Source organism: Sabethes cyaneus, chromosome 3, assembly GCF_943734655.1.
Source record: "Sabethes cyaneus chromosome 3, idSabCyanKW18_F2, whole genome shotgun sequence".
In the NCBI taxonomy this organism is placed as follows: domain Eukaryota; kingdom Metazoa; phylum Arthropoda; class Insecta; order Diptera; family Culicidae; genus Sabethes; species Sabethes cyaneus.
In genome coordinates, this window is record NC_071355.1 from 151,744,721 (window position 1) to 151,771,450 (window position 26,730).

Consider the following 26,730-nt stretch of genomic DNA (forward strand, 5'->3'; position numbering starts at 1 on the left):
TAGTTTCTACCAATATTCTGCTCCGTCGAAAGCAATTCACTGGTACCCAAATAAGCAACCAATGGTGATCGTCAATATTTTACTCCTGGCAGCAGGTGTCTTTTTGTTTTTAAAATAGCCCAATAACCTTGATATTGCTATCAGATACTGTCTATCCCATCCCACAGGGCAAACTGTCGTTCCGAGTGCCTGACCTATAATTCCAGGACTGCTCAGATGGCAAAGTTATAAAGCGGTGTGGCGCAGGTACCGTGTGATGCAAACGAGGGAATTGATCTAGGAAGCAACTATCGACAATAGGCGGGCGGGCGGGTGCAAGAGCAATCTATCCACCGCACCGCACCGCATCCAAGCCAGCGAGCGTTTATTGGATCAACATCAATTTAGAAAAACAGCAGTGATGGTCCAATTTCACATTTACAGCCTGTCCGGAATCTCCATATGCCGGTTTCCAGCCATCCGCCCTATCGGGGGTTTCGATTTTCCCTCGCACTCGGTAAAAATTCCGAAAGTTATTGAGCAAAAAGCATCTGCTGGAAATTTCGGCATGGGTCAGCGATGGATACCCTTGATTGCCACGGAGCGTTCCGGTTAAGGCCATTGGGGAAAGTTTCGAATTAATTTTCATTGTGCTATGCTGATTCGGGTACGCCCAAAGTATGTACGATGGATTTATAATTAGTTTTCGATCTTCTTTTGCTCAAAACTGCATAGTTTTCACTAGATTAAACAATTCTATCAATGAAATTTCTCGGGCTATCTATGGTGTTGCAATTTATTGCCAAAAATATGAAATTGAATTCACTCAAATAATCACATAATAGTTAATCGAGATCGTAATAGACTCTCAGTCTCAGGGCGCAATATCGTAAAACCAACAAAGTGAATATTGAAACGAGTTTCGTTTGCTTTAATCGAACTGGTTGGTTGGAATCAACAAACATTCGAAATTAATTTCTTTCGGTGAGATTTTGATTGTCCTGCAAAGGGCATTCCTCTAGCAACTTTCGGTTCCGAAATAATCCAGTCGTAAAGCGAACTGAGAACTTTTTCGATTTAGCTAAGCGAATGTTTTCAGAAACGATTTTCTTTTTCGATTATAGAGTGGCTTCTATCTATTCGTTTACTTTTAATCGGATCGAAAATATTTTCCGGGCGGAAAAGGCGGCCTTTTGCCACAAGCCAGGATTTTAAATATGAAGGAGCCAGATAGAACTGTCCGAACGGCTATAAGGCCGGAAGCGGAAATGTTGAGAGGATGTGATATTCCAGCCCCGGCTCCTAGCCACAGTGGGAATGCTATAATCGGCTTGCCGGGCTATATAGGCGTTTACGAAATTTTGGTGAATTTGGAATGGTCATGTTTCATCTTTTGCTCTGAGGCATAAGAATAAGTGATGTTCGTCTAGGGAGTAATAATTACCATAATGCGTGTCTGTAGTCCATCATTATTGTATTTGAAATATGGTGCAGGATACTTGAACAATGCTAGAACTCCCACAATATTGTTACTAAAATTTCACCAGGGATTTTTGTCTTTCACACCACGGCCATGCTTTAAATTCACTACTAAAACATATTTACTAGATTTTACAGTCTATTGAAACACTCCCACAAATGTTCCCACAAATGTTGAGAATCATAACACAGAAGTTGTTCATCTTGAAAACAAAAACATCTCTATACACGTTACGCAAACTAACTTGTATGGTGCTTCTATGCAATATAACGCAACGCTCTACATAAACCCCATCGTTCCGTCCATCGTTAGTCGATTGTTTTATTCATGGGTAAGGACTAATCTTGGAACTCATGTAACTAGATATTTCCTTTAGTGGGATATATCACATGGATGATTTAAATTTTGATGATATTTTTTTTGGTTATTTTATCTCAGGAAAACCCCAGTTGACCGGGTATTTTAAAATATTAACATTTTGGTGCCAGTAGATTCTAGCTTAAATATGTTTGCATGCACATTCGCATAAAAAAGTTGATGGGCGGTCACATGCAGTACGCGAGTTCCTTTTTCGCAATAAATTCCTTTTTAAAAATGTAATAAAGAACTGTACAGCATTCCGTGGCATCTGGTGTTGGTCCAGGTGAGTTAACTATGTGTATGTTCATTGAGTTTACTAAACGACCCAGAAAATCGTAAAGTTGTTGATAACGTAGAGTTGAATGGTACGATTGCGGACAATCGTGGAAAAAAAGTTTTGGTTTTATTGTTTGAGAAATGAAACAGTTGTTCAGAAGTTTGTCATTTGTTTTTCATTTCTCTGTGCTGTCGTTTTGAAATTGCTTTCGTTTCATTCACCTCCGTTGTACGATATTATCCAGTACTTTTGCTGTGTCGCATATTTAATAAAGGTTTCAATACCGTCAACAGTTTGGCAAACAGCTTTCAGGCGAAAAGGAAGCTGCAGTGTACTAGAAGTACCAATCGATGAGAAGAGTTTCTTGAAAAACTAATTTGACTTCCTTAGATTAGATGGTAGACGAGTTGTAGATGAAAGAAACAATTGAAAAACCGAAACAAACATAAATGTTTGCTTAAGCAAACTTTTCTAAGAAACTGCAGCGTAACTTTTCCAATTTGCGCGAGCATCACTTATTTCAAAAGTTTATTAACTCTTTAACCAAGTATCGTGAAACCAACATTTTTTTATGAAACTGTAAGCAAATTTTACGCAAGTTTTAAAACCTACTTTTAGAATACAACAATTATGCTAAAAAAGTTTAATCCGAGTTTTATGAGCATTTTATCTTAAGTAGATAAAAGTAGCAAAAATTGTTATTTATTACGGTAGTAGTTTTGTTATACACAACTTTGAGCAAAAACTGGCCGTTAATTTTCTACGATCTACCTCTGTTTCTCAGGAACCCAGCCTTTGACCTTACTTAGTTAGACCAAGCTCGTGTTTTTAGTCTTTGACCTTGAAATGCGGTCAGGCATTAATATTAATATTTTTTAGAAACGGTGGTTCTAAAATTGATGGAGGGACGGTAGGGGAAAGTAATGAATAATTTTTCGTGTGGAGGGGAAGAGCTGGAAGATGAGGGTGGGGGGGGGTCTTGGTAGCTACACTTAACAAGTAGTCGTTATGACTCCTACCTTTTGTCCAATGCTGTAAGGTGCATGGGTCGAACCAAGCTATAATCTAAGATTATAACCGGATTTGAACCAACAACACCCGCCAGGGCATGCGTATCGCTGGTACCCGTGTACCTATTAACAATGGACAAAAGGAAACTGCAAAACCCACTTATCAAGGTAGCGACGCGTCTGGTTGGGGTTTTAGACACAAATTGTGCGTCTTCCTCCGTCTACTGTAGATAACCACCGACCGAGAAGTTTTTTTTAGAGTGGTTTTAACCCAAAGGGTCATTCACCAGACCGAGACGTTTAAATCTAACTTGTTTTTACTTTCAGGACGACGAAGTCTCTCGGAGAACTACATATTCGCAAAAACTGACCGTAGTGCATGAAAAAATAATACAGGGATACCTCGATATAAGACAACCTCGTTATAAAACAACCTGGATATAAGACAATTTGATATAAGACCATTTTTGTCTTATATCGAACAAATCCCTTTGACATAGCTGGTAACGATACCAGAGCTAATTTTCCATTCCAAAATCGGCGCCATGTTCATTATTTCAAAATAACCTTTGAAATTGTAAAAAACTAAAAATTCATAGAATAATAAATAGTTCAAAAAACCCGAATTAATCCACCTAGCGGCGTGATCTAGCCTTTCTACTGCCACAATAATCATTATTTAATTTCGCAGGAACATCTATAATTAACTTGTCTATATTTTTACATATCCGTTCCGTATTCCTCAAAATCCTTATTTGCCAGTAAAATTCACAACGTATTGCGTAGAATAATTATATTTTCTTTCCTTGGGTGCGTAAATACTTGTAAGCGTCATTTATGTTACTTGATGAACACCTTGTTTAGTTTTTTATAATCGGTTGGCCTTAACTTTCGGGCTTCAGAGCCACATACGAAACTTGTTTTGAATTGACAATATGAAATATGTGTTCATAGCAGATTTTTTGATATTTTGATATTAATACCATACGTTCAAAAGTTAGCATCTTTGAAAAACAAGAGTTCAGAAAAATTATTATTATACTTCGCTTTTGAAGAAAAAGGATATCGACAACAAAATGATTAATCTCAAAATTTTACTATTAGTTTGCTTGGCTTGAATTTTTCAATATATCTGAATTAGAAAAAAATAACTGAATAGAGCATTAGATATGAAAAAGAGAAATTGAACTTTTTCTTAGCTGGCGCTCCTTCAAATAATTATTTTTGCATGAAAATCAAAACTTAAGCTTCTTTTGAATGTACTTTCATGAAAAGATAGTCTTGATTAGCTTAATCGCATCGTTTTTACAATGTTAGAGGGTTAGGAAAACAAGATGAGGTCGAAAAATAGTGCAAAAGCTGCGCCATAAACATGCTTGAGAATGGGAAATATGATCGATATGATGTCCAGTGCTTGTCATTTTTGATTTATTTATTAAAACATGATACATGACATAAGACATCTGTCCTTTAAAATGTTACTAACGAAAACAAATCTTACAAAATTACTACCGTGCAACGTTTACTTCCTATTTTTCATGTAACATTTCTAAGCTCTAGTATCTATTGATTGAAAAGAGTATCTATTGATGCGCAAAATTTGTTTGAAATTTGTATAAATTTATTTGGAAAAATCAACTCACTAGTATTTTTAATCTAATATACCACTATATCTACATGCTTAAATTAACTTCTGTTCTTTGCTTTTCTTGTACAACTGTGAATAACAGCAAGTGAAGAAAATGACAATTGAAATCTGAAATCAAAGAAAAGAAAACACTTTTCAATTGAATCCCACTATTTAATATTTATTTGCAACAGATACGTAGTTCGCCTACGACGTGCAGGCTTCATCAGTATCGAAGTTTTTTTTTCTTTTCTTTGATTTCAGAGTTCGTATTCCACAAAGAGGCTTCAAAAACTTCAGACAATTGACATGTTTCTCACTTTTCTTGAATTTAATTGCAAATTTAAAAAATGCAAATTGTCATCACATACACACACATACATACTACATACATACATACATACATACATACATACTACATACATACATACATACATACATACATACATACATACATACATACACACATACATACACACATACATACTACATACATACATACATACATACATACATACATACATACATACATACCTACATACATACATACATACATACATACATACATACATACATACATACATACATACATACATACATACATACATACATCACACACATGTCATACATTGAATACAATCAACATTTGATTGATATGTTTTGATTTCAAACGTTTTAACGGTTTAATATACGGTGCTTAAATGTTAAAGTTTGAATAACTTTTGAATGAACCGTCCGATTTTAAATAACTCGGTTTCGTTTGATAGATCTCAGCAGTAATTTTCAAATAATCATAAAATGTGTGATGTTTTTCATTAAATTAATGCTTATATGTTACATAAATATGTTTTAAATACTATTTTTTCACATTTCTTTATGTAACTTTCAAACTACAAGTCCAATCGTCATGAAATTTGGAAGTTAAGGGTTTGCAAGGCTCCTCTTTCATATGCAATCAATTTTGTTCAAATCGGTTAAGAGACCTATGAGATAATGAAGTCCCATATTTTTCGTATTTTTATACATAACTTTTGAACTAAAAGTCCGATCAGTATGAAATTCAATAGCGACCAATGGGACACCTAGACCTTTCATTTGACACTAAGAACATTAAAATCGGTCCAGCCAGCTCCGAGAAAAGTGAGTGAGATTAAAAGCGTCACATACACACACACACACATACACACACACACACACACACACACACACACACACACATACATACACACACACAGAAAATGCTCAGTTTTTGAAACTGAGTCGAATGGTATATGACATTCGGCCCGCAGGACCTTCTTTCCATTTCCGGTTTTCCAAGTGATTTCTATACCTTTATACTATATATTTATATAGTAGAAAGGCAAAACGGAAACGCTTTTCCGCTAATGCAATTTTGATATAAGACAACTTTTTGAAATTATAAATTGTTTTATATCGAGATATCCCTGTACAGCTAAAAAGTTTCCGGTTGGAAGCATTTAATTATAAAACTACAAAGTATTCAGCCCAAAGGGTTATACGAAAAGGTGACGTAGGACTATATGAGATCATTGGATCAAAGACTAATGTTAACTGTATTTCTGGCATAAGTATGTTTATAAGAATCTGTGAGTGCCATTGTTTAAGTGAATGTTTAAAAGAGAAGAGCGAAATATTCAGATTCAATTCTTCATTGAATGCAATGGTGGCTTTGAAAATACGTGAACGGGGGTTCATAAGTACAACGCCTGCAACCATTGAGACATAGAGATTTCTTTAAAAATCACTTGTGTGCATCATAACGGTTGAAATAGTAATGAATGATCAGCACACAGATTATTGAATTAAATTTGATTATGCGTAGCTTGACATGTTTCAATAATCTTACTTTAACTCGTTTGTGACCTTTAAAAGGGCCATTGGTTACAAATAACATTAAGGCCAAAGCATGTTCATCGCAAATATGACGTGTCATTCGAATGTGCTTCTCTGTTGACATGAATGGCAACAGGCACGTAAGTTAGCGGTGTCGTTTCACTGTTTTTTGCTACGAGAAGGTTTTACTAGTGTACTTTCACAGCTTACCGCTTGTTACATAGCATATAATATGGCACATACGCAAAAATTTCTGTTTTATTTGTACGAGAGTCCTAAACTTCTTACCACAGGGGTGAGGGGTCTCAAAGCATCATAAAATAAATGCATACCTCCAAAACCCCCACATGCCAAATCTGGTTTCATTTGCTTGATTAGATCTCGAGTTATGAGGAAATTTGTATTTCATTTGTGTGGGATTGCCCCTTTATAAAAAAGGCAGTCCTAATTCATTATAGAAAAAATTCTTGCCTCCTAAACCCCCACATGCCAAATTTGATTCCATTTGCTTAATTAGCTCTAGAGTTATGAAGAAATCTGTATTTCATTTGTATGGAAGCCCCCACTCCCCTCTTAGAAGGGGTAGGGGTCTCAGTACACCATGGAAAAAATTCTTACTTCCAAAAACCCCTACATGCCAAATTTGGTTCCATTTGCTTGATTAGTTTTCGAGTTTTGAGGAAATTTGTGTTTCATTTTTATAGAACCCCCCCCCCCTTACGCGCTCCATAAAATTGTTCTCTTACTCCTTCAAAAAAATTGCTGATCATTTTATCTATCCTACGACATATGAATTGTACAGTTTCGTTCAGTAGTTTAGTAGTTATAAGCATTTGAAATCTTTCATTCAAACGTTACACTTCTATTTTCGTTTTCACAAAGTGCTACCCAGTCCCAGTATAGTAAACAAAGACGTAGTCCTACGTCAAAAAAGGTATAATTTACTCGCTTTTATCGATTTTTATGTTTGTTATCTATACTATGACAAAAAAATTTCTTGTTGGGATTTCATTGTACCACGATCCCAAATTAAGTTAATTGTATTAAAGTTGAATCAAAGTAGGGTAAAGAACTAGTTTTAAGCAATCTAAGCGGGTCACTGATTGTTTTACCTTATTACAAGCGATGGGTTGACTAAGTGGGGGATATCAGCATACCAATCTTCTTGCTATCTTTAGTTCTTCAAGCTGTTACCATTGGAAGACACTATTGTTGAGCTAAACTTTTGATTTTTCGCTTTAAAAGTTGGAGCGGCGGAACTAATTTTGAACACACCGAACCCATTTTAAGCAATCCTGAAATCTGAATTTTTTTACGTCCCGTTAAAAAATCCCTCGAACTTTTCCCCCTATTCAGTAAGTTCGCGTTCCTATCCGCGACCTACTAATCGGCATCTGATGCGTAATCGGCATAGCGTATCGGCATAGATGCGTAAAATGCCATCTGTCTAAATTGTTTATCGGGGCATACACTCACCGCACCGTTCGGCAAACGGTATTCGTCGTCTCTTTTATTCTCTAGTGTTCTTATGGGAAACTGCGAGTTTGACGTCTCACTCGCTGTTCATAAGGATGGTGGGAGAACAAAAGAGGTAAACATATAGCAGTACAAACGATCCGAGTACAAACGATCAGAACAGTGTTGTCAAAGCAAATAACATTGAAACACATCGTTGCTTTATTAAATCACTGAGAAAATCTTCGAAAATTATTGAAAAAGCTGTCTTTTGTGTTGTTTTTAATAAAGAAAAATTAATTATGAACATACATTTCTCTTGAAAGTATTGAACCACGTTTTCACCATAGGAGGTTTCAGGTAATTTCAAACTTAAAATTCTTATTTCCAGAACCGAAACAGTGTCTTGGCAACACGATAGTTCATCAGTTGTGCATCAGTTGTGTAAACTTTGCAGCTGCTGCTAGTGGTGAACAGGTTCCGTCAATTCAGAATTTGTTTTCTGTTTTGTTAGAAAATAATAAAACTTTTGGCTAGTGACAAAGCCTTAGATAATAGAAAAAAGAGACTGAATAATATGGTATGTGACAATTGAGTGCTTGACTTTCAGAGTGGTTGTAATCAGTGCTGAAAATTTGATGAATTCGTTAGTAGCGAGGTGGCGATTGCTGAAGAGCAGCTGAAAAATGTACGTTTTTGGACAACCATTTTTAATTCATCATATTTCTTGTCGGAAACCCAGTAAATTTGGTTGTGTGAATCAAATGTATGGTTAAGTGATTTGTGAAGATGATCCTATCAAAAGATTTTGAAAATATGAATAAAACAGTGCATTTTCGGATCATTTATGTTCAACTGATTAAAATAGGTAACACTGCTTAACTCGTTCCTTACCCTAATATATTTAGCATTCACTCATACTCATAAGTTATTGCACTTTTCATGGCCTGTTAAATATATACCATGCGGTATCGAAATCCGTACACCTAATACAATTTGCTTGATTATATGTATTAAACAGTCTAAATGCAAAATATTAATAATGGGCCTAGATCCGTGGTTTATTAGCATTACGTCAATGTCAGAACATAGGCAGTAGGCCACGAAATACAACTAATAAAAATTAAAACGTTAATGCCTATCAGATTCCCTTCTAAATTGGCTTTGTTGTTAGCAATTTGCTAAGAAAATAACTTCCAATAAAATTAAGTGTTAAGCGTACTTGAAGTGATTTTCCTATTTGAAATCCCGAAAATCAATTTGAACTATAGGTGTTTATCGTTCTACAGCTTAATTTTATTCATTATGGCACTGAAGTTTTATTTATTCATTATAATTAGTACTGTACGGATTTTGATTCAGTTTTACTAGTTGAATCTAAATCCGTACACCAGTGCAGTATCCTTAGTGATCTTACTCTATTCTATGTTTTGCCAAACAAAATGGAAATAGCTAAAGCTCAATATATGTCGATAAACTGGAAGATGGGAATTACGATAATAAATGGTGGATAATCCTTCAATAAAGCATCGAGATAGTTTAAGTTCCGGTCACTACGATAAGAGCTACTATATTGAATTGGTACTCTCGAAATACCGGAGTCTCTTCTGCAATTTTTCAGCTTTCCGCATAATTTGCAACAAAAATCAAGAAAAAATGTTATATATTGTTTATAAGTCAAGTTAATTTACTCTAAAATGTTAAAAAAGTTTGTTTCTAAGCCTTATATTTCCTGAGGCATAAGGAAGAGAATGTAAGAACATTTAACACAAACGAGGTTTTGTTACAAGTGGGTGGTCCCATGGATAGAGGCAATATTTAATCAGTACTAAACCTGATATTTTAATTTTCCGACCGAAAATGAACAATTACCCATAATTTGGCTAAAAAAAGAAAAGATTGATTCCTTGTAGTGTTCCTACTGTGCGTGTAAACAACTCATAGATGAGCAGGACTAAAATACAATGCGACAATTATCGAGAAAAGCATATTTTATAAAGCAATTAGTCAAATGAACAAAAACGGCTTTGCCATAAACTTTAAACTCATTTCGATCAAGCTTACACGGATTTAGATTCAAAATTATGCGGACTTTAATTGATTTTTAACATGGTGTATGGATTTTGAGTCACAGGTGTACGGATTTTGAATCAGACATAAAAAAGTGTACGGATTTTGAATCAAGAGCTGCACATTTCGATCTCAATTTTTTATAACTAGGATTAATTTTAGTTTCTTGTTATTCCAAATAATATTAAAATAAGCATTATACTGTCAAAAGAAAATATGACGAATTGCTTATTACGATATCATAATTTTATATTGACCATTTAAAATTGTCTAGTTCTTAGGTGTACGGATTTCGATACGGAACGGTACTTCTTTTCAAAACTAACTTGCAGGACAAATATTAAAAGTGTCAAGTGGTTATGCATTTCCCTCTAACATTAAATTCAATTGAAATAATACCGTCGCGTCATGTTTTGGAGTTTCCTGGATGCTCTTCTGCAATTCAAAACATTAAGCTTAATAATTCCGTGTACGATCGGCGTTGGTATTGGCATTTGTTCTATGATTGTAAAGGACATCTTAACAATTCTTAAATAATTAATGGCATAAAAACCATTACAATAGGACTTATATGCTGAATCTGCCAACATCTGCCATGCCACGGTCGTGTTTCCTAATGATCACCAGTTTTTCGTTGAAACGAGTTTATTATAAACCACCATGCTTTCTTCACACCGCAACTACGCTCTGGACGGATATATTAACCAAAATAAACGGTGGGTATACCCTTAATAACCGAGTCCTGTTTGACCATATTTGCCATAATTTTGCCCTTTTATCTATAGGAATCGAGTCAAATTACTCTCTTATGCCTAATAAACTATATATAAAGACGAATTAGATTTCATTATAGCCATTTTTATATTTTCTGCACATTTAAAAAAGCAAAACTCAAGTCATTAAGTTATAAGTTAAGGTATAAAAATAGAAGGAACGTTATAAAGATAATAGTATGGTCATTCTCCATTGTTTTCATGGAAAACTAAGTGACACTTTTGCTCCTTGTGCCTAGGTCCTAAGACGGCGACGCTAGCTTATTTCCCTGCTGCAGGTAGGAATCTAGCTTGCCCACCGAAGCCAATATCAGCCCTAGGAAGGGAGGGGAAGGCTTGAGTGGCCGCGAAAGATACTCCGGGTGGAATTGCGTGGCGACGTAATACGGATGGTCTTTCAACTCAATGATTTCCATTCTAGTCTTCTCCGAGTCATGGCCGACGAATTGCATGCCCTTCTCTTCCAACTGAGCGACGTACTGTGGATTAATCTCGTACCGATGACGATGCCGTTCCTCGATTTGATCTACGTTGCCATATAATTGTCTCATAATACTATCTTTCTTGAAGATAGTCGTTCTTTTCCCTAAACGCATTGTGCCACCCAGTTGTCCTGGGTGATGTTCGGGCATTTCTATGACCAACGGGTGCTCGGCTTTTTGTTCAATTTCTGCTGTAGTTGCGTTCTGAAATTAGAAATTAAAATTAGAAATTATTATATTTCGAACATGATCTTTTCTTTGTCACGTGTTGTTACTTCTAACTGTGACCAAAAAAAATCAAAATGAATTTCAAATACAACTGCCGCTCGGTTATATAAACCGAAAAAGCAGTGTTCGAACACTTGATACGTTACTTACCTCTATCTGCAGAATATTTCTAGCGAACTCGATAACGGCAGCCTGTAGACCGAGACAAATGCCAAGGAAAGGTTTTTTGTTTTCCCGGCTCCACTGGCATGCACGGATTTTTCCTTCCACACCACGCGTTCCAAATCCTCCTGGAACAATGACGCCACTGTTGAAAAAAAACAATAAAAAATTAATCCACAAACATTCCACAAAAATTAGACAAGAAACATTTGAGCAAAACTTACTGGCTGTTTGTGAGAGCTTGCCAGGCTTCGTAGTACGACTGGGGCTGGGTCTGTTTGGTCTCTGGTTCCAAATCACAGGCTTCAATATATTTGATGACAACTTTATATCCAACGGCTAATGATGCGTGTAACAGCGATTTGGACAGCGATGCGTAGGAATCCTCCAGTTTAGTGTATTTTCCTACTACAGCAATAGTAACCTTTTTGTACACATTATCAATGCGTTCCGTTAGACCTCGCCAACTCTGCATGAATTGAACTGATCGTGTTGAAGTCAGATTCAGTTTCAGTCTGTCATTCAGCATGTCAATCACACCCGCCTCTTCCATTAGTAATGGAACATGATAGATTGAAGACATGTCGTGTATACCTATTACTTGCTCTGGAGCAACATGACAAAAGTTACTGATTTTTTCCTTAACCTCATTCCCAATCGGATGCTCCGATCGACAGACAATCAAATCTGGGCTAAGTCCCAGTCCACGAAGTTCCCGGACACTAGCCTGCGTTGGTTTGGTTTTTGGTTCACCCGTAGCGGGAGGTGATGGAACCAACGAAACGTGTGCAAGACAGAAATTCTCTCGTTTCACTCGAAACTGGAACTGGCGGAGCGCTTCGACAAATGGCATACTCTCTATGTCACCGATCGTTCCACCAAGTTCCACGATACACACTTCAGGGGCAATGTTATCTTTGACTGGTGTTGTGGCCACCTTTTCCAGCCATTCCTGAATTTCGTTCGTAATGTGAGGAACCACTAAAATTTATAGAGTAGGTTAATATATGCAAAAAAATATCGACAAATTTTTATCTTACCCTGAACTGTTTTCCCCAAGTAATCTCCTACTCGTTCTCGATCAATCACTTTTTTATAAATTTTACCCGTAGTAATGTTATTATCACGATGTAGAGTAATATTTAGAAAACGCTCATAATTTCCTAAATCAAGATCCACCTCTCCGCCATCGTCTAGAACGTATACCTCGCCTGTAAAGGAAGCAAATTATTTATAAAATTTTTAAATTTAATTTCACTTATATTTAAAAAAGGTTAGTTCTCGTATAAAAGCGTTCTATAACTCTCGGCTAGGAGCATATACTTTAAGTGTTTTGATAAACATATAATTTTAAATATCGGTATATCTGTATATTTAATTATGTCTCACTAAACAAACAGACATACAAACATTGCCAGAAAATCAAATCTACACTTACCGTGTTCATAAGGAGAGAATGTTCCTGCATCCATGTTTAAGTACGGATCGATCTTGATGGAGGTGACTCCGATTCCGCACGAATCCAGCAACATTCCGAGGGAGCTGGCAACGACGCCCTTGCCGATGCCACTGATGACGCCACCAGTAACTATGATGTACTTCATCGTTATCGTCGGTTGAACAGATGCTGCAGTCGCTACTACTCTGGTTGTCACTTTTCGAGTTTCGACTTTCGTCTTCGATGATAGAACGTTGCTCCAAAGTATTTAAGGACAGCATTAGGTAAACTGTTAGCTGTGGTAACTGTTAGGTAAGCAAGCACAAGGGGTTTCAAACAGCACTAATCACTACACGTCTTTGAAAAAAGCTACCTTTGATTGCTTTACCTATTGCCACTGATTATCACGGAAACATAATTTTAGGTAGAGCGAATTACCTTCTTTTGACTACCAGTGTTAAAGTCACTATTACCGAAGACCCCATTATGGTTAGGTAAATGTTAAAGGTAACAATATACACTACTTTTTCTGAAAGTTCATTGCTGGCGAATGAAGGGCAAATAAGTTATAATATTTTGAAAATTTTATAATAGGGGACCTGGGGTAATAAGCACCATCGAGGCAAAATGCACCCCTTTGTTTCTAAGCCAAAACATAATTTAAAAATAAAAAAGTAATTCTGCCTGTTAAATCGATGTTTGCTTTGGCTACTATGTGAATTTGGTAGATCTATCTAATAAGGAAACGTAAAAATAACATAAATATGTTTTCTATAAATAACCTGTAACTTTTTGCTTCGCTTTACTAACACTTTTTAACTGCTCCGACCATATTAATCGCCGGTAAATGTTATAATTCGATTAATTGTGATTTGAGCTACACAGTTCTGATAAACCATCAGAAGTTCTGATATTTATTATTATTGTTTTTACCAGGAACATTTTTTGTGTAAGTTCGGGGCAAAATGCACCCTCAGCAAACATGCTTTATTTACTTTGCTTCTTTTTAAAAATGACACGCAATTACGTCCGAATGTCAGGTCCTGTTAAACAACTGTAGTCAGAACTGGAGGTTGTTAAATACTATGTTTCAAAAATTATACTATTCGGGTACACAAAATTCCAAGGAAAACATATCTCCAATAATTCATCTTCCTTCCCTCGCATAGGAACTGTAATCACTGCATTTGGTAAAAACTAGAAACGACATTGACAGTTAGCACTCACGAATTGTATTACAATTATCGAATTTATTGAATATATTCCCTTTAATTGATACAAAACTTGCATGGGTGCATTTTGCCCCGGCTAGTTTCATTTTCAGACTTTTGCCTCAGTATCAAAAATCACTTTGTACGCCTTTTTTCACAAATGTTTTCAGCATGATAGCTTCAAAAATGTTTAACTAATATTCCTGAGATAATGCTCAATATTTAAGATTGATGTTTGCTTTACGCTTTAATAGGGAAAAACCACGATTTCCTTAAACGTTGCATATTACCCCAGGCTACGCTACTTATTATAATTCTCATCTTTAGAAAAAGTTATACACTGTAAAAAATTATTTTTGGTGAAAATAAAAAAAACATGAAATTTTCAAAATATTATAACTTATTTGCCCTTCATTCGCCAGCAATGAAACTTTTAGAAAAAGTAGTGAATATTGTTACCTTTAACATGTCAAAAAATAAGATTTTTAAGAAATGCACTTTTTTGGATATTTAACTTTTTACTTTTATTTTGTTTTTAATTTTTTTACAGTGTACATATTTTTTAGAAAGGCAATTTTAATATCTACAACTTTACTGAAGACACTATTTCGATCAAATAAACCATTTTTCGAATTTAAAATATTTAATGGATTAGCACCATTTTTGGTTAGGTATGATAAAATGACCATTTTTTAAGGAGAACAGCTATGCAAAGTTTCAGCTTAATCAAAAATGATGAATTAAAAAATATGTTATATGAATATATGAATTAAATAATATGTCACTTGGCGTGGAATCCCTCACCTACCAAGTTCAGGGCCGGTGCTTCCCTTAAGCAGAACAAGCAGCTGCTTGCAGTGCCACTTCGAGGGGGCGCCATTTCGCCCACATTAAAAAAAACTATCATTAAATAAATAAGTGGTTAATATAAAACTTTCTTTCCTCTCCTTTAGCAGCATAAAACTGGGATGGCAAGTGGTCTGACTAGAGTTACATTGCACTGTATTGGGTTCTGGGCTATTTGCCGCTAATTCGTTGAGCATCTCGACACAAGCAAATCGGCTTCAACCAGGTCGATCCATCTAGTAAGTTGGGTTTCTCTCTTTCTAAAGGCCCTCATACGCGTACGAACATGTAGGCCGAAAATGTTGGTGAATTCATGTTCGGTCAACACTCTCGCCTGTGTATGAGCGCCACGAACCAAGCTAGCAAAAGAAGATTTTGGGCTTGTCGCTCGACCTGAATGACCCGCCAACATTTTATTCGTTTCCAGCCGAACATATGCGTACATGTATGGGGCTCTTAAGGCAGATGGAGGTCTAGAAGAGAACAGATTCACTGCACGGTCATCCGGTATTCTTGCGTAACCGTAACCGAGACTGACCCATCGTACTCTCCCAACTTTCGACAAGTGTATTTTGAGAAACATTCCAAGTAGAGCCTGCAGTGCATGGTTCATACGCCTATGCCATTCTTCGCTTTCCGTTTGCGCTCCACCTCTTCCTGATGAAAATTTATTCGCAACAAAACACAACAAACAAAACACTGAGATAAACGTGATGGAAAAGTGACTTTGATTTTTCGAGAGAGATTTTCGAATATCTTCATAATCCGCAACCAGCAGATTCATCTTCGATGAAGTAGCAAGGTACGAGGACGAAGTTTCTGAAGTAACAGGAAATATGAACCGAACTTTTTCGTTTTTGATTCTAATAATGGGTTTCAAGAAACCGAAAATTATTCAAAAGAAATGGCGGTTGACTATGACCAGTGTTACGAAGCCCGCACATGTGTGGGCTAATTTTCTCACTCACGCGTACTCGTTCTAATGAACACACCGACATAAGTATTCCTTTCGGACCCCGGTCTTGTGTATTCAAGCACTGCAACGACTTTTGCGAGTGTGTATTACGCTAACAGCCAAGGTCGTCGCTCTCGTACGTTATTACAGCCTGAGCAACTGATACCGATCACTCGCGAGGACTCGCACTCCCACCCGCATGTAGAATCGAGGGCGTAAGATGAAGAAGAAAACAAAAAGTAATGCAAAATCTGTATCCCAGTGTGCCGCTAGCCCTCACGGGCAGCTGGCTGCTCACGAGTTGTTTGCTTCATAAGTGGTTATGCAGAAGGACGCTACGAGACTGGGTTTGCGAGTGCCACCGGCTGTTTTTCGTTTGTTCTGGGAGCGCCATTTTGAGAATTTGCGTGGAGCGACAAATTGGCTAGCGCCGGCCCTGACCAAGTTTCTTAATGAAGCTGACATCTTGGACTAGCGCGTTTCTTAATTCAGCTGCCACCTCTGGATCACAGGCTGTCGTGAGCTGCTTATTACGTGGAGTGCATTAGCTTGCTAGTTTTAAGAATTGAAACATCCTCGAGAGTCGCGTAACATGTGGATAATGAAATCTCCACTGACCGTTGCCCGTATTCTGACTGATACCAGGAGGATAGGAGAGATATGAGTTACTTTACTTAATCAGCTCCAGGCCGTGGTTTCCTCTGCTGTACGAATAAGTCGTCTCCATTCTACTCGGTCCATGGCCGCAATTCGCCAGCCACGTAGTCTACGTAGGGTCCGCAGGTCGCCTTCCACTTGATCGATCCATCTTGCTCGCTGCGCGCCCCGCCGTCTCGTGCCAGTCGGATCGTTATTGAGAACTTTTTTAACCGGGCAGTCGTCCGACATCCTCACGACATGCCCAGCCCATCGCAGGCGACCGATTTTTGCGGTGTGGGCGATGGGTGGTTCCCTAAGCAGCTGATGCAATTCATGGTTCAATCGCCTCCTCCACGTTCCGTCTTCCATCTGCACTCCGCCGTAGATGGTGCGCAACACCTTCCGTTCGAAAACACTAAGGGCGCGTTGGTCCTCCACGAGCATAGTCCATGTCTCATGGCCGTAAAGGACTACCGGTCTAATCAGCGTCTTGTAGATTGTTAATTTTGTGCGGTGGCGAATTTTGTTCGATCGCAGCGTCCTACGGAGTCTAAAGTAGGCACGATTTCCTGCCATAATGCGTCTTTGTATTTCTCTGCTGGTGTCGTTGTCTGCGGTAACCAGTGAGCCCAGATACATGAACTCTTCTACCACCTCGATTTCATCACCGTCTAAATGAATCTGGGGAGGGAGGTCAGCATTCACTTCTTTAGAACCTCTTCCTTTCATGTATTTTGTTTTCGATACATTAATGACAAGTCCTATCCGTTTGGCTTCAGCTTTCAGTCCGATGTACGTTTCCGCCATCCTCTCAAAGGTACGTGTAATGATGTCAACGTCGTCAGCGAAACCAAGAAGCTGGACGGACTTCGTGAATATCGTGCCACTCGTGTCTATACCCGCTCTTCTTATCACAACCTCCAAAGCGATGTTAAACAGCAAACATGAAAGCCCATCACCTTGCCGTAACCCTCTTCGAGATCCAAAGGGACTCGAGACTGCCCCTGATACTCGAACAACACACATTACTCGATCCATCGTCGCCTTGACCAATCGCGTTAGTTTATCCGGAAATCCGTAGTAGTGCATAATCTGCCATAGCTGATCTCGATCGATCGTGTTATACGCCGATTTGAAGTCGATGAATAAATGATGCGTGGGCACGTTGTATTCGCGACATTTCTGCAACACTTGCCGAAGCGCGAAAATCTGGTCCGTGGTGGCACGGGTACCCATGAATCCCGCTTGATATTGCCCCACGAACTCCTTTGCAAATGGTGATAGTCGACGACATAAAAGTTGGGAGAGTACCTTGTAGGCGGCGTTCAACAGTGTGATTGCGCGGTAATTGCAACAATCCAACTTGTCGCCCTTTTTGTAGATCGGGCACACGATGCCTTCCGTCCACTTCGCCGGTAGTGGCACATCTTCCCAAATCTTGACAATGACCCAGTGCAGCGCTCTAGCCAGTGCGTCACCACCGTATTTCAGCAGCTCGCCGGGTAGCTGATCAGCCCCAGCCGCTTTATTGTTCTTCAGCCGACCGATCTCTTCTGCTACCTCCTGGAGGTCAGGGGCTGGTATTCTGTCGTCTTCTGCACGTGCTCCAAGATCTATTGCCATATCGTCACCTCCATGTTCAGCTACATCGCTGTTAAGGTGCTCGTCATAATACTGCTTCCACCTCTCGATCACCTCACGTTCGTTCGTGAGAAGATTACCGTCTGAGTCTCGACACATATCGGCCTGCGGCACATGGCCTTTGCACGAACGGTTTAACTTCTCGTAGAACCTCCGTTTATCGTTAGCACGGTACAGTTCTTCCATCGCCTCGCGATCCCGATCTTCCTGTTGGCGCTTTTTCCTCCGGATTTTGCCTGTTCCGTGCTTGTTTATATCGATCCACATTCACCCTCGTACGGTGTTGCAGCATTCTCGCACGTGCTGCATTCTTCTCCTGCACTAATTGCTCGCATTCGTCGTCGAACCAATCGTTTCTTCGGTTCGGATTCATTGTACCTAGTGCCGCTAGAGCAGTACTACCGATGGCGGTCTTAATGCCTTTCCAACCATCTTCAAGAGTTGCTGCGCCAAGTTGCTCTTCCGTTGGTAGCGCTGCTTCCAGCTGCCGCGCGTATTCCTGGGAAACTCCGGTGACTCGTAGCTGCTCGATGTTGGGTCGCGGCGTACGACTTCGATGCGTGTTATGCACCGTCGAGAGTTTTGAGCGCATGCAGACTGCAACTAGGAAATGATCCGAATCTATATTCGCACTGCGGTAGGTGCGAACGTTTATAACATCAGAAAAGAATTTACCGTCGATTAGAATATGGTCAATTTGGTTTTCTATTCGTTGGTCTGGTGATCTCCAGGTGGCCTTGTGGATATCTTTGCGGGGGAAGAAGGTACTTCGGACTACCATTCCGCGGGAAGCTGCAAAATTTACGCATCGTTGGCCGTTGTCGTTCGTTGTGGCATGCAGGCTGTTTGGCCCGATTACTGGTCTATATATAGCTTCCCATCCTACCTGCGCGTTCATGTCACCGACGACGATTTTCACGTCCCGTCGCGGACAGCCATCATACACCTGTTCCAGCTGCGCGTAGAACGCCTCCTTCTCGTCATCGGGTCTTCCTTCGTGTGGGCAATGCACATTGATGATACTGTAATTGAAGAAACGGCCCTTAATCCTCAACTTGCACATTCTTGCGTTGATCGGTTGCCAACCAATCACACGCTGGCGCATCTTTCTCAGTACTATAAAGCCGGTTCCCAGCTCGTTGGTGGTGCCACAGCTCTGGTAGAAAGTAGCCGCTCGATGCCCGCTTTTCCATACCTTCTGTCCTGTCCAGCAAAGTTCCTGCAGTGCTTCGACTTCGAAGTTTCGGGGATGTAATTCATCATATATTATCCTATCGCAACCCGGGAAGCCGAGCGATTTGCAATTCCATGTCCCGAGTTTCCAATCGTAGTCCTTATTTCGTCGCCTGGGTCGACGCCGATTGTTCCGATCCCTATTTTCTTCTTCGTTGTTGGCAACTTTTAGTTTTCCAGGGCGGCTTGTTGGGCCTGCACCTAACCCCCTGTCTCGCCGGAGGACCATCGTGCACAGCACTGTTTAGAGTCCCTGCTGGCATAAGGACGAGTATAATAATCAGCCGCCCCTAACATGGAGAACAGACGCTGTTTGAGCCGCACCTCCTTGGTGAACAGACGCTCGTGTTTGACGAAGCATTTCCTCTACCGCCATGCTATGGTTACCGCGCCAGTATTCGCGTCGCACCTCCTCACTTCGCTATTGTCAGATTGACAACATTGCCCAGGCTACGCCGCATTTGGTATCATATGACTCGTGGAGGCGTGAGGCGGGAGCTTGTGAGGGCCAGAGCTGTGTTTGACGCTCCTTCCAGGTTGTCAACTCACCATTTGAAGCCCAGGGATATGAGTTGCACAGGTTATTTCCCAGGAAATTCAGGAACCGCTGGTTCCATGCACCGAGTTTCCAATGCAAAGTCTGTTTTCTTTGCCTGGGTTTTTGCCGATTTTTCCGACCCGATTACTTACTATGTCGTTCAACATAGAGCAGCTGTTCAAGCGCTATCATAATTTGGGATTGCCCCGTCAGTATGCGACCAATAGTCACACCGGGGTTGGATATCCGATATCGTGCAAATGTGTAAATTTAGTCAAATAGGGAAAATATTATTTGAAAACGTTATCATGTAAAACAAATTTATTAACAATCCACCCGTGCATTTACAACAGAGATTAAACTATAAAATATAAAACTATAATTCCACCAAAAAATGTCATGCCGTCGCGTCGTCCTGTCGGATTTAAGAAGGCAATGAAACAGGAGTAAATTTTTACGTTGAGCTCACAACACATTGTCTGCAAATTATGTAGAAGTCATTTCTGCGCTATTTTATTTTTTTTTCTTCTTTGGCTTGGCACCGGTAATACACAACAAAGAACGGCAAACATCATTCAAATGTGAAAGAACGCAGTAGCTAGTAGAACACGGTGAAACAAAGCTGTCAGCACCATCATATCTAATTCATTGTCAGAGCTATCAACGTGGTGGTAGCGGTGATTTAATAAACTCCCCCTGATAGTTCCAAGCATTATGTTGTTAGTGGTGGGAACCGGGGCACTGTAACTGTTTGCTGAAATCGATTTCTTCGACTAAACTCTCTTCACGCATTACGGCGAATAGAAAACCGCACGGCACTTACTGGCGGTCGAGTTTGCATTGCTGTAAAATTCTCGCTTCTCTGAAATCGTCCCCGTTTACCAGTGCTATCCTGCATTAACAGCGAACCCCCATTAACGCAATTGTTCTGACGCCCATTTCCTGCCATTCCGAATGGGGAGCAAAAGCAGCAAAAAAGCTCGGTCGTCCGACCAACCAAGGGCGACAGCGCAATACGGTGGTAGTAGTGGCCGTTCATAATTCAAAAAAAGCCCTCCGCCGATTGAAGAAGCTGCTCACTGTAATATTCATTACAGTGTTTTCCCAAATTGCGCTACATTGCTCGGGGTAGGAAGAATCTCTCTCTCTCTCTCTCTCTGCGTCGTTGAACCGTACCGCACAACTAGCATGCCAGTGCCAGGGCAGGCTGGATCAGGATAGCATCCTGGTGAACAACGAGGGGGAAGAGCGGACGAAAACGCTGCGAGGGCTCTAAACATAATCAAACATTTATACTGTAGCTATACATGTAAGTTGTTGTACTGCGCACCTCTAGCCCAGGGATATCTCTGAGGTATTTCAGAATGCTAAATAAAAAATTCACCTTTTGTCTTTAGTCTCTTCCCCGTAATTTCAAACCGAAGTGCAATTATAAGCGGAATCGTGCTCGGCAGCTACCATCTGCTTTCGCTCTTCCCCATCAAATGTGGCCCTCGGATAGAGAAGTAGACCGGCGGCTGTGTAAGACCTTGGTTTCGATGGATATTTTGCACTCAAAATAGACAGGGGAAATCCCGAAAGCCAACATTTTTTTTTCTCGTAGGTATAGAGAGTGGAAATTCGATAAAGAGGATTTAGATTTGACTTTCGAGCGTTCACACGGTAGACTGAATCGATACACGACCGTGTTTTAAATCCTTGAGGAAGTTGTCTTTTACTTTTCCTGCGTGGACGGATTGAAAAAGTTTAATCCGTTTAGGTCTTAAATAACAAACTTTTGGAAGCCTCGATTATGTAGAAATTTATAAACTGAAACATGTAAAAATTAAATTAATTTAAAACCTAGTAAAATATAAACTAAATTTCACTTCGGAGAATTAGCAACTCCATCTGTTGAAGCCAAAAAGAATTAAAGCAATTTCCATTATTGCATTCTAATAATCGCTTCAGTTGATTGCGAGAGGTTTATTAAGTTCGCACTTCCACGCTGACTCCACCCAGGAGCAAATGTCGAATTGCCGTATCGACCTAGTTATATTTAGTATGCGGCCTACGCTTGGTATGTCAGCAAAATTTATCGCACAGGCCTGTTAATTATTATCGATTCCGAACCACCATTTGGGAAGCGCTTCTCGCTGAAATTAATTTAGCAGATTAAACACTTGATGATTGCGTTCCATTCACATTTCGTCCTCGTGCGTTACGGTGAGTAATATTTATTTGCCCTGCCCGCAGTATATCATCTGTCAGTTTTTATGTGAGTGTATGTGCAAAATTCATCACTAAACCGCAAACACCAGCGTTACTGTATTGGATAAAACAACCGTCAGCCTCGCCCTACAGCTCAGCCATCAGTCCGCCAAGTCAGGCGAACGAAGTTTATGGTTTATGGAAGCTCCGACCGGAGTCTAATATACGCAATCAGCAATATTACGTTTACATAGAACGCTATATTGTATAGAAACCTCTGCTCCTGTCAAGCAATAAATAAGAGTTCATTGGGTTTTTATCTATTGTACCGACCCAGTGCTCAGGCAGTGCTGCCGGATATGCAAAGTGTCAATGAAAACGGAGACGGAAGCTGCAGAAGTGTTAATTTTGTTCTATTGAATTCCAGATTGAATAAAGCGTGTTCGATTTCGCGTGACTAATGGTTTTATCGAAAAATACCAAGGGGACAAGCGAAACATGAACCGATGACCGGAATCCTGAATTCGCTTAGTTTACGGTCACAATTCTTTCGCTAAATTTAATGCTGAGTAAGCAAAGTGAAATCTCGATTAAACATTTAGCTCTCTCGGCATCCAACTTGATCCTTTTCATTCCCAGTAGATGCTCCTCCGGGCCGTGTGTGAAATAAATCTGAACCATTCAACTCCCACTTGCCTGCTAGATTTCAAAAGGAACCAAAAGTGCCACAACCGCTTTTATTTAGGGAAGCGCTCGTTTTTCTCCACCTGACATCCCCGTCCTTATCCGCATGGAGATGTCGCATTTATAATTTAGCAGATTTAAAGAAAGGTGTTTTATCTTCTACGTCTTCCCCGTGCCCTCTGCAACGGAGAAAGTTTCCTAAATGCCGATTACGCACTGAAGGAAATCCGGCACAATTCGTTCATTCGAGGTTGGATTGGTTTAACGATTCACCTCGTAAGTGTTGTTTGAGTTCGAGAGATAAATGGAAATTATTGATATAACCTATCCTCCTCATAAGTTAGATTAAATAAATTCTAAATTCACTTATTCATCATTTTATCGTTAGATCAAAGCAAAGCCACGGATATGAACGTCTTTTAGAACTTGTTCCTTCTTTATCGACATATTTCTCAGCCTGTTATTAGAGTCTACACAATTACGGGGCAAGTGCAACGTTCTTGCTAACTCTATAGCAGCACCGCCCAGTCGAGATTCGAACATACGACGACTGGCTTGTTAGGCCAGCATGAAGCAAATTGGGCGAACCGTTAGATACATTGGCCTAATAATATAACATCATATGCATTGACTTTAATACAGACTGACAGACCGCAGATAATATTGCCAATGAAAACATTGTACTGTTCTCGTCTTGGTGCTTCCCATCAAATGATTGAGTGACTGAACTAATATCTCAGCGCTACTTTACCTACGTGTGAAACTTGGATCCAGTTTTTCCTAGATGCTTTCCTTTAAATCTGAAGTGCCTCAAGCTAGTAATATGGGACCTTTGCTTTTTCTGTTGTTCTTCAACTTACTTACTTTACTTATGTGTCCATGTCCTGTTTTACCTGTCGCCAGAACAGGTTCTCGTCTACAGCCCGGATGTCGTTGGCTAAGCTCCGTCGCCATGAGCCTCTGGGTCTGCCTCTTCTACGCTGTCCTTGTGGATTCCAGTCGAGTGCTTCTCTGCAAACCTCGTTCGCTCCTCTCCTCAAGATGTGTCCGATCCACTTCCACCTACGTTCACGAATTTCTGTGGCTATCGGCCGTTGATGACACCGACGATGGAGTTCCTCATTGGATATCCAGTTATCAGGCCACCAGGCACGAATGATGTATCGCAGGCACCGGTTAATGAATACCTGCAGTTTTTGCGTTGTCTCCACGTTTCGCAAGCATACAGCAGTACGGATTTAACGTTTGAATTAAAGGTTCGGGTTTTCGTACGTAGAGTGATCTGGTTTGAGCGCCAAATGTTTCGCAGACCTGTAAAGGCACCCCTGGCCTTCCTGATCCGTGTGGCTATATCAGTCTTGGTACCACCATCGGGCGTTTTTTGGCTACCAAGTCAGTGTTCACTACCATTGACTTAGTTTTCGCTACATTGACTTTACGACCTGCTGTCTGGGAGAGGTCGTCTAACTTGCTCTGCATATCGTTTCGGCGTTGTGCGAGCAAGACAATGTCGTCGGCTAGGTAGAGGTCATTTAGCTGCTCCATCGTTAGAGGATTCCAAGGCAACCTCGATTTGGTCTACTGTCAATTGCCCCAACCAATATCTCATCCATAATGATGAGAAACAGAAGCGGTGATAAAATGCAGCCCTGTCTCACGCCAGCAGTAACCCTTATGGGGTCGGACAAGACGCCGTCGTGCAAAACCTCGTGCACGAGAACGCCTCGTACTGAGCCTCGATGAGATGGACTAGCTTATCTGGAACTCCTCTACGCCTAAGTGCGCCCCAGATGTTTTCGTGATTGAGTCGGTCGAACGCTTTTTCGAAGTCAACGAACACCAGCAGAAGAGAGTCCTGGAATTCGTTGATCTGCTCCAATATAATGTTCTTCAACGTTCTTCAACGATGTTGCATTACTGCTGGAATCTGGCAGCAAGTTAGTGTACGCTGATGATTTGAAACTATAGGCTGCGATTAGTGATGAAGACGACTGCCGTCGATTTCAAAGTTTACTGAATTTATTTGCTGCTTGGGGCACTGGTTCATTGTGAGCATAGCAAAATGTGAAGTTATTAGTTTCCCAGGCTGGATCACTGGACGCTAAATTAACATTTAATTTATATTGCGCGCTAGTTCGTCCACTGCTGGAGAACTGTAATTTGGTTTAATTTCCCAAGCAAATCCCTTGGAATCTACGCATCAAACGAGAAAAAACCAGTTTGCTTCAAATTTGTCCACTAGGTGTTACAGTTCAAGGCAGTCGGAGTTCATTCTAATTATTTTAAAATTTTTTACATCATCGGCATAAAAAAGCCGATAGCCAGGTGGCAGGAGCGCTGACAGTTTATTTCCAAAAAGCGAAAAAAACAGTGGTCCAAGGTAGACCAGAGAATGTTGTTGTTGAATTCTTCGGAAAAGTTGGATCCGATCGTCACACTCTGCCTGTGGTGTGTTAAGTATGAGTGTATATTCAGGACGAAAACTGTCAGTTTCTCAAAACTGGTAAGGTGAATACCGTAATCAACCCAATCAAACGCTACTTTTAAATTCGTGGACATGATACTGCATCAATTTACACTTCTTCATTCGTGTTACTCAGGTAGAACGAGACGAAATCAACAAGATTCGTAGAGACTGATCGTGTTGGAAAAAAACTCATGCTGGTATGAAGAGATGTAGTAAATGCAGTGTTGCAAATCGAGCAAGAAACCAACGATGCTTACTATCACGCGAGAGAGTACGAGAAGCATAGCATTCAACTTTTACGCCGCTCACGCAAGTGTTAGGGTACCGCCAGAGTAAACGCGACTCATACGTTTAAACATGCAGCTCTTTTTTACCGGAAGCAGGCAGGGCTGCGTATTTAAACTACATAGTGTGGGCGAAGTCGCGTCGCATCGCAGTCGCTTTTACTCTGTATTGGACCTTAGCCAAACAGCCGCCGTTGCTGTTTGCAGACATTCTGCTACCTACATACTCGCCAATGCACATAGTCTTCCTGCATAGCTTACGCGCGAGTCAAACAACTCGAGAGCAATCAGCTGCCCGTGAGGACTAGTAGCGCACTGGGATACAGATTTTGCATTACTTTATCTTTTCTTCTTCATCTTTGCCCTCGATTCGATTTACGGGAGGGAGTGCGAACCTCCGCGAGTATTCAGCAGCTCGGGCTGCAATGACGAACGAGAGCGACGACCGTAGCTGTTGGTGAAATGCATACTTGCAAAAACTCATCGCAGTGCATGAATAAATAAGAGCGAGAGTCCGAAAGGGATGCTTGTGCCGGCGTATTCGTTGGAGTAAGTACGCGTGTGTGAGAAAATTAGACCACACGAGTGTGGGCTTCGCAAAACTGAGTGAATGTAGTGTTGACAGCGAGCGCACAAAGGGCCGTTCACAATTATCTCAAGCACTTCAGAGCTGGGGCATAGTTAAATAATTCCTTATTTTCAACATTGCGCATGTCACGCTTCTTGTGTCCAGGGAACATAATTGAATTCCGCCATTGGGAAGGTACATTGCTGAACTAAAGTATTAAGGTATTAATGAAAGAGGACTAGCGAGAACAATAAAATATTTTTCAGGAAGCAAGATGGA

At 40.1% G+C, this 26,730-nt stretch overlaps 2 protein-coding genes across 2 annotated transcripts in view; one reads left to right on the forward strand and one right to left on the reverse strand.

The window, feature by feature from the left end:
* LOC128741756 (metallo-beta-lactamase domain-containing protein 1) overlaps positions 1–26,730 on the forward strand; it is a 203,399-nt gene that overhangs the window by 66,038 nt on the left and 110,631 nt on the right. The window lies entirely within an intron of this gene.
* Positions 11,128–13,361, reverse strand: LOC128741755 (CTP synthase-like). Its single transcript, XM_053837770.1, has 5 exons — positions 13,196–13,361; positions 12,798–12,968; positions 11,982–12,738; positions 11,746–11,902; positions 11,128–11,571 (listed from the first exon to the last, which is right to left on the reverse strand). Exons 1-5 carry the CDS (start codon positions 13,359–13,361, stop codon positions 11,128–11,130), a joined length of 1,695 nt encoding a protein of 564 aa, XP_053693745.1.